A 15,811-nucleotide genomic window follows, 5' to 3' on the forward strand; every position below is an offset into this window, starting at 1 on the left:
TGCAGGTGAGACAAAAACCTCTTTATTTTTTGAAATTGGTGAAATTCAAGCCTTATTTCAAATGACCAGAACTTTGTAATTTCTTGACAATTTTTTGTATTTGAGGTATCAAATTAAAGAGCAGATACTGAACTTTTTAAAAATGTGGTTTTCTTTTTAAAACCCAGAAACAGCACACCAAGTGACTTTTTGCTATCTCCTTTTCAAATTGTTTTTGCTCACTCATGCGTGAATGAAAAAAAATCTATAAGTTATCTCAGATGAAAGAGGAGATTCTAAGCTTCACAGTGGTAGGTCATTTGTCTATTATATTTGTGATTAAGTTATAATAAAATCATCGATAAATCTCGGTTTCATTTTTTGTGGGACGCACTGTATAAATATATTCACTCCTGAAGACGGACAGTCAACCTGCCCAAAACGTTGAGTCTCTCTACTGCTTCTGCTCATCATCTCTACTCGCCGACTAAAGCCAGCATCTCCTCATCCGCCCTACTACTCAAGCTGTTTCAACTCATCAATCTCTTCTGGTTTACAGTCCTTTTCAGGACTATATTCAAGAAAGATTACTCTACTCTCAAATTTACACTTTCTTGCCTATCCATTTCTTTTTCTTTCTTTTACTTCTTCTATAATACTCCACATGGTGTACCATAAACCACATCAGCAATATTCATGTTTATAAAAAAAATCTGAAATTGATAATAATTGAATCAAAAACAAGACCGAACCTTTCACAGTGGATTTTAAAATACTTTGTGTGGTATTCTTATTGTGCACAATCACTAACCAATAAAAATGTATATAATTTTATACTCAGACCCATGGAGTCCCGTTCACAATTAAGTGTTGCTGAATTGGTTTAATTAATATGGCTAAAATTTTCATCCAACCAGGCCTTTGCGTTTGGTTCAGTTCAGAAGTGCCAAGTTTGGTGAACTTTCATTCGGTTCGGCTACAGCACTACATGGTAGGCAACTAGGAAATTGAGCATGATGTTAAGTCAAACTTCAAAGTTTGTGAAACACCCCTAGCTTTTCTTCAGTTTATATGACAATGGTGAAGGATTGATAGTTGATATGATTTTTCAATTTGATTTCATTACTGTGACATCAAAGAATAAGTTGCTGGGTATTCCAGGTGGAAAATAAAACGATCTGATTAAACAAATCATATTGCTCAAGTTTTCATCAAAACTGGACAAAAGATTAAAGAAGGGATATTGAAGTGTTGCATTATTTCAGTAGAACAGCTCAATGCCTGTTAGCGTTCAATGTTGCCCACTTTTTCATTTGCAGACTTGTATTTTGTCACAAGACAAAACATCTACGGACTAATCAAGTCTTTTAAAATCTAGCAAAATCAAATAAAGTGATTGCAAAATAAGATGGCTACATTTGTGTGACAAACTCTTGACATGAAATAACACAAAAGCACAACATCATTATAAAAACATAATGACGTTAGCAGTTTGTCTGCCAAATTTTAGACCACTGTTTGAAGCGTACAGCACACATTAATCAACATACATGTACAAGTGAATTTAGAGTGCAATTTGTCTGATGTATGAACAATATGAAAAATGATGTGTCACATTGTATCTGATCAAGGCTTTATAAACATGGTTTCATTCAGGATCCTGTCTCATAACATTTGTTATAATGACAAATGCATTATTTCTAATACAAGTTTACTGTCAGCAAATCAGATCTGTGATGCAAATGTTTAATGATTAACTCTGATGAAAAATAAAATAATATTTCTTACCTCCATGACCTGACCATGCTTCTCATAGAACTTAGCAAACTCTACCCACAGAGTATGAAGTTTACCTGTTGCTAGCTGAGGAGTTACAGTCTGCACAGCTTCTGTGTATGTGTTAATCACCTGATAAACAAAACAAACATTTGAAATAAAAAACTTGAACACATGTACCATCTATCCTCAAGATTAATCATGATGAATTAATCTTTTAATAGCAATAAAGACAATATTTCACTATGAGAAAAAATTCAATTTATCTCATTTCTAAGTCATTGAAATGAGATGGAATTATCTACAAATAAATCCATTAACCATATGAACAAGATTGGGGTAGTTTGGTGGATGGAAAGAATGGGGGATTCTCAAGGACCTAAAGAACTCAGCTGCTGATTGCGCAATTACGATAAAAATTGACATGCCCGTCTTCTAGGACATAACTATACAAAATTCAAATCTATTTGGTTCAACAATCCTGCTAATCAGAATTTTAAATTAGAAATTGGCTGTAAATCAATAAAGACCTTGAAGTTCACCTTTTTTTTTACTTTTGTTTTAAAGTTTTTCCCAAAGAAAGCTGCCAGTGACACTCTTCCAATCATAAATAACAATGATTTTAATCAGTAAAACATCAGCAAAATCAGTATAATCAGTAAAAATAATGATAATTTGGCTAGAAACAGAATTTGTATTGAATTTGTAGATAAAATCATGTTTTTGAGCAATTTGGCTCTGACATGTACTAACATCGTAACACTTTATTTCAAAGCTTTGTAACCGGGCCTCGCATATTTGGTTTAAATAGTTGTGCTAGACTCAAAAGAAAAAAGTAATAAAGGATGCAGCAGAAGCCTTCACATAGTGGATTATTTGCAAAAATGTTGAGGTCCCCCCAGTTTTTAAGGGTTATAGTCCCACTAAAGCATTGATATGATAAGGAGTCAATAATGTGAATTATCATTAAATATCATTTAATATTCTAATTATATAAGATCTATCAACCTTTAACCCTGAAGCCACCCTGAATCCCCTCAACATTTTCAGCAACTACATGTATTCCACTGCATGCAAAATTTTTGACAGCACCACTCACTGACTTTTTACTTCAAAGTCTTGCGCATCTCTTGAGACCAAATTTACGATGCCTGGGTATGTGGTTGAAAAATTATGCAAGTACATGTTAGACCCAAAACGTAGTTTTATGTACAAAGTCAATGTAAATTGAGTTTTCTCATCTTATCTTATTCATAAAGATATGATTATTTTTACTTTCATCAGCTGAAATAAATTGATTTTAGCATGATTATGCTTCAAAAAGGTTCTGCTATACATATAAGCTTGGCAAAAAACAAAGAAATAAATAAGAATTTCATAAGACAATATAGAAGAAATTTATTTTCAAACTAAGATTTTTTTGTCATTTGTAATTGTTAGCATTTGTATGATGATTTTTTACAGCTTTTTCAGTGAATTAGTGTACAAAGAATAATTTATACATAAATTAGCATAATCAATATTAAATTGAATTAAAAAATTGAACTGCATTCCACACTGTCATCATGTCAATTTTTGTGACGTTCACACGATCTGTGGCCAAGATCTCAAGGAGGGGGTAGATTTTCAACCCCCCTCATACCCCCGGTCATGTAACGCCCCAAAAACCTGGTCTGGTTAGGGCTAAAATGCAAAGTAGGTACATGTAATGCATCAAATCTAGTGCCCACTTTTGACAATGTTTTTTATTCTTCTTTTACAAAGGGCTTTTTAGCACCTTATCTTCCAAATTTAGTAATTGAATAGCAGAAATTAGATTATATCTTGAAATTTCCATACATATTTATGTTGAACAGGAACCTAATCTAAATGAATTTTTATTTTAAATTGCAAAATTTATCCAGTAAAATGCATTTTTATTTCTTATCCCCCACATCACAACTGTTATGAGGATACAAATTCATATAATCTAATTTATTGGAGTAAGGTATTGATGCATTTATGATTTAGGGGTATATAAAAAGGGCTTAAGATAGGATTTGAGATTGATAATATATTATAGAAACTAGATAAACATAATAAAATGAATAATAGATACAAAAGACAGATAGAAGAATTAACTTACTTCTTTAGGCTTCCCTTCAAAAAGTTTTGCCCTTTTATGCCACTCATGAACATTATGGGGATTCTGTCTCAATAGGACACTATTCAACAACAGAGGGCGCCTGTCCATTAGGTCTTCAAACCGTTCAAGCCTCAGCTCAATGTCAATGTCATCTGTAAGGTAAGCATCAATGACAAATGAAGAAAATAAAATTGAAATTTGCATCTAGGTATGCCCTCAACAGGCCAAATAACAAGCTTTCAAAATAGACAAAATAGCAAATCAGGACTGATAAAAAAAAAATTAATAAATAAATGAATAACAATAATAAGCATTAATTTGTATAGTGCAGCTTTCATATGGATATATTCAGTTGCGCTTGTGCAGAGCTCTTTTTACTTAGGTCTACACAGCATATTTTCTTAACTAATGAGTTATGTTTTTAATTTTGATTTGAAGAATGCCAAGGATGGAGAGCTTCTTATATGGATTGGCAGGCTATTCCATAGTTTGGGGGCAGCATGTGCAAATGCACGATCACCAAGTGTGACTTTTGTTTTGTGTAATGGGATCTGAAACAATAATTTATCTGTGGAACTTCGCAGGCTTCGACTGTGTGATTGGGTTTTAAGTTTGAGTAATTCTGTAAAGTAATATGGGGCTTGACCGATTAATGATTCATATACAATCAACAGAATTTTGAATGAAATTCTTTGATGTACAGGCAACCAGTGAAGTTCTGCTATTGGCAGATCAGAAATATTGCTCATATACATACCAGTTCTAATCAAGTCATTATCTGCAAACATGAGCCGTATTGATCCATAAAATTGCTCTTGCAAGAAAGAGACATTTTCTGATATATGACCTGTGTAACCGCTGACCTTTGACCTTGTGACCCCGATCTAGTCAGATCATCATCAAGACAACAGACAGGGAAATGAATGTTAAGATTCTTGACAGTGGTCCAACAAGATTTTGGTCAATTAATTGTTTACCCCGAACTGTTGATGTAATCATGAGCTTTTACATTACAATTTTTCTCTGAACTGCTTTAGTGTCAGAAGCATAAAAGCCCCTTTTTCAAGGCAGGGTTATAGTATTGGGTCAAATAAAATAATAAATGCTATAATTATCAATCATCATGCAAGCAGCAAAGAGAGGGTGATTTTTTTAATATTTGCTTTATTGTTCTTGTACACCTGTCATACCCCCCCCCCACCTCTCACAAACTAAATAAAACATCACACAAAGCAGTAAATAAAAATAAAAAGAATAAAAAGAAACTAACCTTCCTCAGTTGAACCAGATTCTGCAGATGTTTCCATCTTTGCTTTTAGCATGCTCTCCTCAAACTGAGCATATGCATCAAAGACCTAGAACAAACCATAGAACAAGAATTGCAATGTCATGAGCTGGTATTAAATACCTTGATTACAAACAACAAAGTAGAACACTGGGATGTATGGAGCTCCTAAAGATCTGTATCTTCTAGATGAAAAGGTGTGTTGCTTTGAGTCAAATTAATTTCTTGTTCAGATGCACTTGGCTTTTAATTAATACTTATTGTGATAACCATGGAGAGAAATCAAACGAGTGGAAATGCGACATTTGTAATGTATAACTAAGACAATGAATTAGATTCTTACCTGGGTGAAATCCCTGACAGTTTTCACAGTGAAGATTGCTTCCTCATATATGTCTCTTGCCTAAATTGACAGATAAACAATGTTGAACTCCTGCTATGAATTCATATTTCGGAATCCTCTATTACTAATAAAAATACAATTTAATATGTCCAACAAATATATACGTACTGTATGGCAGATTAACCCTGTGCTAAATGACCAACTCTACTCATTTCTATGCTGATCAACTAACTACTGAATACATATATCCTTTCTATAGAAAATATATATTTTTTGCATATCCTTTTCTTACCAAATGTTTGTCCTAAGAGCTCTAAACAAAATTTGTACATCTCATATTGACATTAAGATGAGTTTGCATTCAATATAACAACTTATAATAACATATTGGCGAAAAACTTAAGCAGAGCTGCCAACCTGAAAAGGAACATTTCAGTATTTTTTAAGCTAAAAATCAGTATTTCGGTGAGGAAATCAGTATTTATTTTTGAATACCATAGGACCACACATACAACTGAAACTTTAGAAATCAGTATTTTACATGAAACTATCAGTATTCTTCTCACTTTTCAGTACTAAATACTGAAAATCAGTACTACTTGGCAGCTCTGCTTAAGTGCAATTAACTCACAAACTGTGGGCTCATACCAGAAACAATAAAGTCTCAAATAAATCATCTTTATCTATTTTGAATTATACAAATCTGCACTATATGGGGTGTATCATTGTTAAGGAAACCCAATTGTCATGACTGTTTGTGAGAACATTATCCAATACTCATAAAACTTGTGTTTATCATAAGATATATGAATTATGTTCATATGATTTAGCATCTCAGGACACCATGATTCTAAACAGGTGATTTCAAGTAACAGATAGTTCATGTCCATTGCATATAGAAAACACATATTGTGAATGTGTGCCTTTGAAGAAGGGAATCATGCAATTGCTCTGTTAACATTATTTCAACATCACTTATTTTTCAGAAATGTGTTTGAATTTAATTCACTCAATGTGTTTGAAGGAGAATAGAATGTGCTTAAAGGACAAGTCCACCCTACGAAAAATTGATTTGAATAACTTATGCTTGATTGATTTTTCTCTATTGTCAAATCAACATTTTGCTGGGTCGGACTTGACCTTTAAATAAGCACAAAACAGATAAGAAATTAGAAAGTTGCAAGGTATTTAATGTTCTTATTTCATCTATTTTTTAAACTGTTCATTGTGTCCATTTTGCTAAGCATGCAGCTGAACCAATGCATTGTTGTATTATATTTTCAAAAGAATGGTGTTCCGTGATGTGTGGTGCTAGAAATATCACCAAGGTATTATTGAATGCAAGGAAATATGTCAGATGTGTTGTCACTGATCTTTGATTTTTTTCTCAAGAAAAAGACTACAAAGTTGGGCTTGCTCTTTTTCAAATGTGAAATAAGTCCTAACCTTCTCAAAGTGACCACTCCTGATATAGTAGTCAGCCAGAGAGCACCAAAGCTTGCCCCTCTCATCAGAGAAGCGTTTGATCCCTCCCCGTATAATGGGATCAACCTTGAGTGATGTCACTTTGGTTGGATGCTTGCATATCAGGTCACAGAGGTCATGCCAAAGCTAGATAATGAAATGATAGAGAATATCAAAATAACATATAAATAGATTGTGAATAACAAAGACAAGTACAATGGCAAAAAAAAACAAAAAGAGAAATATTAAAGGTTTTGCCAAGGTCATCCATTTCCATGGTATTGACCTCAATGCCCATCTCATTCGCCCTGAAGATCTGTTGCAGTGGGTTTTTTTTTAGCTTTCCCATTTGTACTGTCAAAGGAATGCTTCCTATGAAAAAGTGACCTTGCCTAAAAATACTGAATTTTATTTCTACAGACAACTAAAAGTGATAACAGTACTAAAATCACAGCCATAAATATTTCTTATAAATGCAGCCGACCTAATATCATTGTCCAAAGTATGCTAGAAAAACATCAAACATACCTTTTCTTAGAAAGGCAACAATAAGAGATGTAATACAAACAAACATCATATCATGCTAACACACAAGTTCCTATGCAAGAAGAAATTTCAAAGCAATTCTTCTAATCACCAGCAAAATATTCATTATAGATTGGTGGAATATAACTCTCATTACATAGCAAGGGTTAATGACTACCTATCTTGAATTACAACATAAAACAGGCTCCACCTTTCCCAAACTCTTCAGTAACAATGGTTGGTGATATTAGTGCAGTAGAGTGTTAATCAAGTAGCTGCATATTATTGATTTTCTAATCATCAATGTCATCATTAGAAGTTCATCTTTCTTTAACTACCAGTAATGAATAATTCAAATGATCTCGGGTTATATGAAGTCCATCTAATTAACAAACATAAAAGCTTCCAATTATGAAACCATTTTCAAACAGAAATATAGGCCTACAGTAAACTAACCTGATGGTTTGATTTGCCTTCCTTCGAAACAAATGTCTCTTGGTTGACAATGTCTGCCAAACGAACAGCGCCCTCATCCAAACGCAAAATATCCACAAGATACTCAATGTACTCCTCTGCATTCTCAGGACACAGCTACAAGATGGAAGAACACATTCCAGATCGATCACCTTTTTAATAACATTTCATCATTTCTTCACATACGCCATTTAGGTATGATTTTTCCCTTAATTCACATGAATTCATCAGAGTAAAAAAAAATGCATAAAAGTTAATGAAAAGATCTAATGACATATGTGTTCCACTAACTTTTAGGTTTTTATGTCACCTTGTGTTTCTATTGGATCACTTTCTTATCCGAGACAAGTTTCTAAACTAGAAATTCCTCTACTGATTGGCTAAAAAACTTCCACAAAATTTGCAAGGTTTAATTATTAAATGTAATAATATCCACTCCATGTATGTTCATGTTGCTGTTAAAACATTCTGGGCTCTTTATTGTAATTGTTTAATCCTAATTTATTCCAGCACTTGGGATTTACAGCTCACACAAACATCTCTTTAATATTCAAATTCTAAAAAAAGGTAATATCTAGGAAGAAATCATACCCACAAAGAACAGTATGCCTCTCATGATAATGGAGGTTAGTAGGACATATATTATGAAATGTACAAATTGAAGCCCTAAAGTTAGAAAGACCTAAGAATTGTTCATGATGATGGCCCACCTTGAGGTATCTCCTGTAGGCCCTGACAGCTGTCTCATGGAGTGGCATGGAGCGGACAAACTTCAGGTACAGAGGCCAGATCCTGTGATGCTGGGATATGGGCAGCGCTCTCAAGGCACGGTCAAACGTCCGGCGTGTCCGAGTGACCTTGCACTGGTCCATCAAGAACTGGCAGTAGTCAAGCCATATTCTAGGCATCTGGAAAGTTATTGGAAGGTCAAGGTGGCGTTCAAATGGTTTTACTGTTTTCATAACCATGTTCTTCACACATTACTAAACACATTGGAGATGCCTCTTTACATGTCCTAGTCACATTAACATAGCTGTGGTTCATCAGATTATGGGTGTTGGTTCATTAAAACTGTTTGTATGTCAAACACAACTTTAAGCACAACTGGAGCATGTTCTTGGATACCAATCATTTTGATTCCAATCAGCTATATAGTTGAAGTCAAATCTCTGCAGATTGAGACTTTTGATGTGAAGTATGTGGATATTTTTATTGAACACTTCTATATTAAATTGGTCTCTTAAAAAGCAGAGCATTTTCTTGCATTGGAAAAAGTTAGAGTCTCATGTGAAGATTAGCAATGATCCTCGATTTTGCTTTACAAGACTTGTCATCAATCCTGACTTACACATGGGCTACAAAATGGTAACGTATGGTTGGCTGGAGCAATTTTGTAATAGATTTTTAGCATTCATTACTACTATTCAACAAATTCTATGAAATGCGGCCCAGTGGTCAACTCACCTTATGCATGAAAACCAAAGCTCTTTCAAAGGCATTGTTGACATCCTCATATCCTGGATCAGTAATACACCGACCTTTGATGGCCTTTCTTCTCAGTTTGAGGTAGTTATACCATAGCTTGTAGCTGAAAGGTAGGCATATAATAACAACTTACAATACAATAAATAAGTAATATTACTTATCCTTGCTCATATACATGCATTGCCTAATATTCAACTCATTAGTTGCTTTAATTATGTAATGTCTTAAAACAGTGTTGGCAGCATCCAAGTCATTTTTACTATATTTGCCCTAGAACTAGAAAAAAATAACCCATCTGTGATGTAAAATATAACCCGAGAAATCATGAAACAGCAAGTTCTCAGGACAACTGCAAGTCTGCAACACAATATCAAGGTACAAATTTCTACCAGGACTGTGACTTGGACCAGCGATGACATCATGATGAAGTCAATATCTCATAAACCAGATTTTTTTCCTCCCCATTACTTTTAATTTAACAATTTCATAAAATTTCAAGGAAGTCAATTCTCAATACATAAGCATCTTCTGAATTGAATGATTCCTATACGGTCTTCCTGATCCATCTTTCCTAGGTGAAATCTCTGACAGCGGATGTGCCAGTGCTTATAATTTACCTTAGGTACTACATGTACCTGGATAAAGTCTGCACAGAAATGTAATGTCGCATATTTGCCAATAGTTTGCTGTGCGAACCCATTGCTCAAGAAAACTGGTCCTAATATGCAGCCCAAACTCACTGATTAGGATCGTGCACAGGTCTCCCTTCTTTGAGCTGGTCATGTCAATGTCAACGTTGATTATTTGTAATTCAGGGTCTTTGCCTGCAATAGTTTGCCAAAATACCATTAATGGTATATCAGTGTACATATATGCAACCTCATACTTCTTTAATGAATAACTGTTTCCCATACCTTCCAGGTAACTCTTTTAGAGCTCTCTCATAGATGAGATGTAGTCCTACAGGAGGGCCATTAGATTTGTGCTCAGCATAGCGTAGCCAGCATTTGACAGAGAATGGATGACGTAAGATCTCTTCTTCATAGGCCAAGTCATCTTCCTCCTACAGACAAACACAAAAATTTACAAAATAGTGATGATTACTCCTCAATACTACCCTTAATTGCTTTAGACCACCAGTTTTGGTCTTCACAAGATTCAATCAAATCCTACATGTATTTTCAATAGATTTGTATTTTCACAACCTAAGTGTGGAAATTTTCTTTTGCAATATACAATTTTAAAAATCAGGAATCTTACAAGTTTTGCTTCAATATTTGAGTTTTTCTTTACAAATGCGTAGAGTATCTATCTGATATAAAATTCCTCATTAAAAGAGAGATAAAAATTGCCATCCATTGTGTCTAATGCAATGTATTAGACAGGCCAAATGCCAAGTTTTCTTCTTTTTTTTCATAAAGAACTTGGGATTACAAACTGATGAGTGTCATTTTGAAAGGAGATGGAGCAAAGAATTGATGTACTAAGTGCAATTTTCATTTCATTATAAAGTGAATATAAAGGACTGTTAACCCGTGCATCTTCATGAAATTCACAACACAGGGTCACAGAACAAGTAGGAGAGCTGGGCAAAAAATGGTAACACGAACGTGATTGGCTGGCGTGTCCAACCCTCAGCTGCATTACCAACATGACGGCGAATGATCAAAGAACCTGATCCTGAATGTTAGTCATAAAATCCAGTATGTTCTAGCTTATATTTTGTAAAAGTGGTAATTTTAGAGGGGGAATTTTTCACATTTTGTCTCCTAATGTTGGCGGCTGCACAATCGCAAGCTGTCTGTGTACGAAGAGAATTGAGAAATTTAAACAAGTGGAATGCCTCTGGCCGTCTCACCTGCATCACGCGGTTCAATATAGCAGCAGTGCTGACTTTGAATACTACTCTAACTCGCACAAGATGTTCAGTGATACATGGTTACTCTTATGTCCACTTTTTATGAACTAGACCAATAACTTACAGAGATATGATGGTTATTCAACAAAAAACCCCAACATGGCCAAAGTTCATTGACCTTACATGACCTTTGACCTTGATCATGTGACCTGAAACTCGATTACTCTTATGTACAAGTTTCATGAATCAGATCCATAAACTTTCAAAGTTATGATGGTAATTCAACGGATACACCCAATTCGGCCAAAGTTCATTGACCTTTGACCTTGGTCATGTGACCTGAAACGCGCACAGGATGTTCAGTGATACTTGATTACTCTAATGTCCAAGTTTAATGAACTAGACCAATAAACTTTCAAAGTTATGATGGTAATTCAACAGATACCCCCAATTCGGCCAAAGTTCATTGACCCTAAATGACCTTTGACCTTAATCATGAGACCTGAAACTTGCACAAAATTTTCAGTGATGCTTGATTACTATTATGTCCAAGTTTCATGAATCAGATCCATAAACTTTCAAAGTTATGATGGGAATTCAACAGATATCCCCAATTCGGCCAAAGTTCATTGACCCTAAATGACCTTTGACCTTGGTCATGTGACGTGAAACTCATGCAGGATGTTCAGTGATACTTGATTAACCTTATCTCCAAGTTTCATGAACTAGGTCCATATATTTTCTAAGTTATGATGACATTTCAAAAACTTAACCTCAGGTTAAGATTTCGATGTTGATTCCTCCAACATGGTCTAAGTTCATTGACCCTAAATGACCTTTGACCTTGGTCATGTGACATGAAACTCTAATAGGATGTTCAGTAATACTTGATTAACCTTATGGCATTAACCTTAAATGCATGCGCATTGCCGTTTTCTATTAGTGCACCTTGGTCCTAGTTAAGAATAAGATCACAACTTTTGGCTTAAAAAACAAAGGAATACATAAGAATTGAATAGGCGATTTATATGACCTTAAAACTACAATATTTCTGGGCTATTGAGATAAATGAGGTGTTAAATTAAAGGTCTTGATAAGCCCTAAATGATGCCATAAAGAAAACACCTTATTTCTGAGATTTATTTTTTTGCAACATACCTAAATCACCCATTCCATCACTCATTCAATGAACAAGGTTTTGATATAGGGGAAGGCGGGGTAAGTTGTGACAGTTTTTGCTTTTTGCAAGTTAGAATTGATATGATTAATAATCTTGTCGAAATAAGTAACTTGCTTTGAAATTTCATTCTTCTGAAATATTTTCCACCTATATATAAATTTCTACCCCAACACTGAAAGTCATCGTGACCTTTGAAAAAACCGATGTCAAATGGCACAACTTGCCCCATATATGGGGTAAGTTTGAGCCACCTTCTGGGGTAAGTTGAGCCACAAAAACTATGTACAAAATGTATGGGGGAGAACCAGCATGTCAATTTTTTGTTTAAAGTCTTTTCACTTGCTAATTCTCTATAAATACTAACATCCTATAAAAGGAAAAGAGCAGTCATGTAAATTTGCTCCTTTCAGCCTGCATTTCAATTGATTTTTATGGTTTGTTTGTTTTTTAAGATACATTACCATAGGAATTACTATGGCTCAACTTGCCCCATGCTGTTTGGCTCAACTTACCCCAGTCCGAACTTAGTGCGATAATTTTGTATCCACACATTTATTATGTATCCATCATATAAAAGACTATGACAAGAATGAAGATCCATACCTGGACTAATAATGTTGTTATCATGTCTTTATTATATTTAAAGACGTGTGTGTTTATAAAGCACTTATCTATTTCATACTCTTTTTTACTTTTTTGGCTGAAATTCACATTTTTCCCTCTAAAAAACTACTTTTTGTTTCAAAGTTGGAAACAATGTGGTGGGGTTAGGGGTTATGCTATGGGTCATCAATATATGACACCACCACAATGTCTGACTCATTCATTATTGGCCTGCGGCTGGTGGCTCAACTTGCCCCTATGCTCAACTTACCCCGCCTTCCCCTAACCTTGTTCTCAGTTATATCTCCATGTGTGGCAAAATAAGGGTGGCAATGTTTGGCTAATTTTCTCTTTTTGTTTGGGGAAAATGCTTGATGTTTTTACACTGACAGTTTCCATTACACCTATTATTCATACAACTCGGCTCTTATTTAAATTTGATACTTTAAATCATTTTTTTCTGTAAAGGTGAAAGTACCAGGTGAGAAATTATATACACTTACGACATTTTAGAATTTTACTTTGGCAATGCAGGTTATTATTTTCAGAGTCCTTTTTCATCTTGACGAAATTGTATATTGAAACAAACTGAACGCAGGAAATAATAATTTCCAAAAGGAAAGTTCCTAAAATGTAATCAAATCATATTGTCCGAAAATTTGACAGTGAGTGTGGCGAATCAAATAGGGGGGGGGGTGGGGGTTAAACGATGGAATATAATTTATATGCACTAGAATTAGAAAAAAGGGTATAAAATAGTAATGGTGTAACTTGGGTTGCGATTTCATTGCTGACCTCTATTTCCTCCCCCTTTGCTTGTCAGAAAAAAAGTAAAGAAAAAGTAGCGGATTTATAGTCCTCTCCACCGAGAATTCCTTGGTTCACCGCCGATCTCTAACAAATAGATTACCAGCAAAACCGAAAATGTCTTTCTGGTCACACTCATTTTTTCCATTTTAAATTGTCCAACATATACTTATGTTATTCTTTCTTGCATTTTTCCATGCATTACTAATCATTTGTTGATCATTAAATCCTTTGCACATAAATGTCAAGAAATTAACCACACACGTTCTAAACTAGTGAAATAAACTGAGAATTGAGTAAGTTCACAATAAATAAAACGGATTGCAGGGACTTATTGTATATTCTTGGATAATGAAAGAAAGGCAGAATGTCTTGTTTATAATACAAATTTAATTACACAAATACATGGTAACGTCTCCGTTGGATTCTGAATTAAGGAAATAATTTGGAGGTTTTTGTTAAACATTTCTCGACGACGTAAAATCTAGACATCATTTGAAATTGATTATGTGCCGAATATGCCGGGCACCTATCCTAATATAGGTTCTATTTTTATTATGGGTTGGGCTTGGAGGGCCGGGTTTGGACATTTTTCTCTGATGACGAGATAATACTAAGAAGGGAAAAAATAGAGAGAGGACCGGGGGGCACGGAACAGGAGATGAAGAAGAGAGGGAGAGCATAACCCACTTGTCTGCGCAGTGTTGTAGTACATTTTTTTTTCGATTAAAAGCGCCTCGTATGAAATTGAACCCTACCCCCCCCCCTGCGTAAGCTACTGATTGAAGAGAAGGGAAAAAAGTAAAGGGAAAATAGAGGAGAGAGAGAATATAAGTAGAGGTTGACTAGAGGTAAGGGGATTAGAGAGAGTAGAGGGGATGGCATTCAGCGAAACTGATTCTTCTTTCGGGCTGCGCCAAACATGACAATAGCAATAATATTTTTTAATCGAATTAAACTAAATTCTTTTATTCTTTACATGTAAAATATTCAAATGTTTATATAATATCAATGATAACAATTATAAACATTACTATCAACACCACCAATGATAATAACAAATAATAAAAGAAAATATAACAATCGGATAATAAAAATAATAATTTAATATTGATAATAATAACAATGATTAAGATTATGAATATAATAATGATAAGACAAAGAAAAAGATAAAATAAAAAAAGCAGACGAAACAGAAAAAAGGATGAAGGGAGAAGATAATGGTGATCATGGGGGATGGGGTGGGCTAACTTAAATAATTGGATGATAAATGATAAATCTTCATAATAATTGTCGTATACCACCTTGCAAATTTGTGGATTGGTAAGAACTGCTCCCTATCGAGAAGATTATGATTTCTTGTTCAGAAAGTATTACTTGTATGCATATAAAGATATTTTGAAGATTCATGATTTGGCGGACATACTTTTAAAAAGAAATATCATGTTCTTCATTTTTTTTTCATTTTGCAAGAAGAGAAAAACAGAGAGAGAACAAAATAAAGCAAAATAGGATGACGGGAGTAAAAGAATAATGAGAATAGGTAAGAGAAGATAAGACGACGAAGAAAAAAAAACGAAAAAGAAGAAGCACAAACAAAATCATAACAAGAATAAATAGAGGGGAAATAGAAAAAGAAAACTTAGGAGATGGAGGAGGTGTAGGATTGCACAATTATCAGTGAAGAAGAAGGAGGAGGAGAAAAGGAAAAGGGAGCATTATAAAAAAGAAAAAGGAAAAAAAGGAGGATTTCATTTGCAAGAGGAAACAAAACAAGACTATATCAAGGGAGAAGGGGGGGGGGGGTCTATAAATAGGAAGTATAAGAACAAAAAGATGAGAGATCGAACAGAAGAAGAAAGGAAATGAGGATGATAAGAAGAATATCGAAAAAGAAGAATATGAGA

The 15,811-nt window shown here is 34.3% G+C and overlaps 1 protein-coding gene across 1 annotated transcript in view; it reads right to left on the minus strand.

Annotated features, from left to right (window-relative positions):
- Positions 1–1,393: 1,393 nt before the first annotated feature.
- LOC121428914 (pre-mRNA-splicing factor SYF1-like) overlaps positions 1,394–15,811 on the minus strand; it is a 35,233-nt gene continuing 20,815 nt past the window's right edge. Inside the window, exons 2-10 of the mRNA XM_041625798.1 lie at positions 10,371–10,519; positions 9,436–9,559; positions 8,682–8,879; positions 7,954–8,088; positions 6,955–7,119; positions 5,509–5,568; positions 5,151–5,235; positions 3,881–4,032; positions 1,394–1,887 (exon numbers count right to left, since the gene is read on the minus strand). Coding sequence (XP_041481732.1) covers positions 1,726–1,887; positions 3,881–4,032; positions 5,151–5,235; positions 5,509–5,568; positions 6,955–7,119; positions 7,954–8,088; positions 8,682–8,879; positions 9,436–9,559; positions 10,371–10,519 — 1,230 coding nt within the window. The 3' untranslated portion in view covers positions 1,394–1,725. The remainder of the gene's footprint in view (positions 1,888–3,880; positions 4,033–5,150; positions 5,236–5,508; positions 5,569–6,954; positions 7,120–7,953; positions 8,089–8,681; positions 8,880–9,435; positions 9,560–10,370; positions 10,520–15,811) is intronic.

This window comes from Lytechinus variegatus, chromosome 15 (assembly GCF_018143015.1).
Source record: "Lytechinus variegatus isolate NC3 chromosome 15, Lvar_3.0, whole genome shotgun sequence".
Lineage (NCBI taxonomy): Eukaryota > Metazoa > Echinodermata > Echinoidea > Temnopleuroida > Toxopneustidae > Lytechinus > Lytechinus variegatus.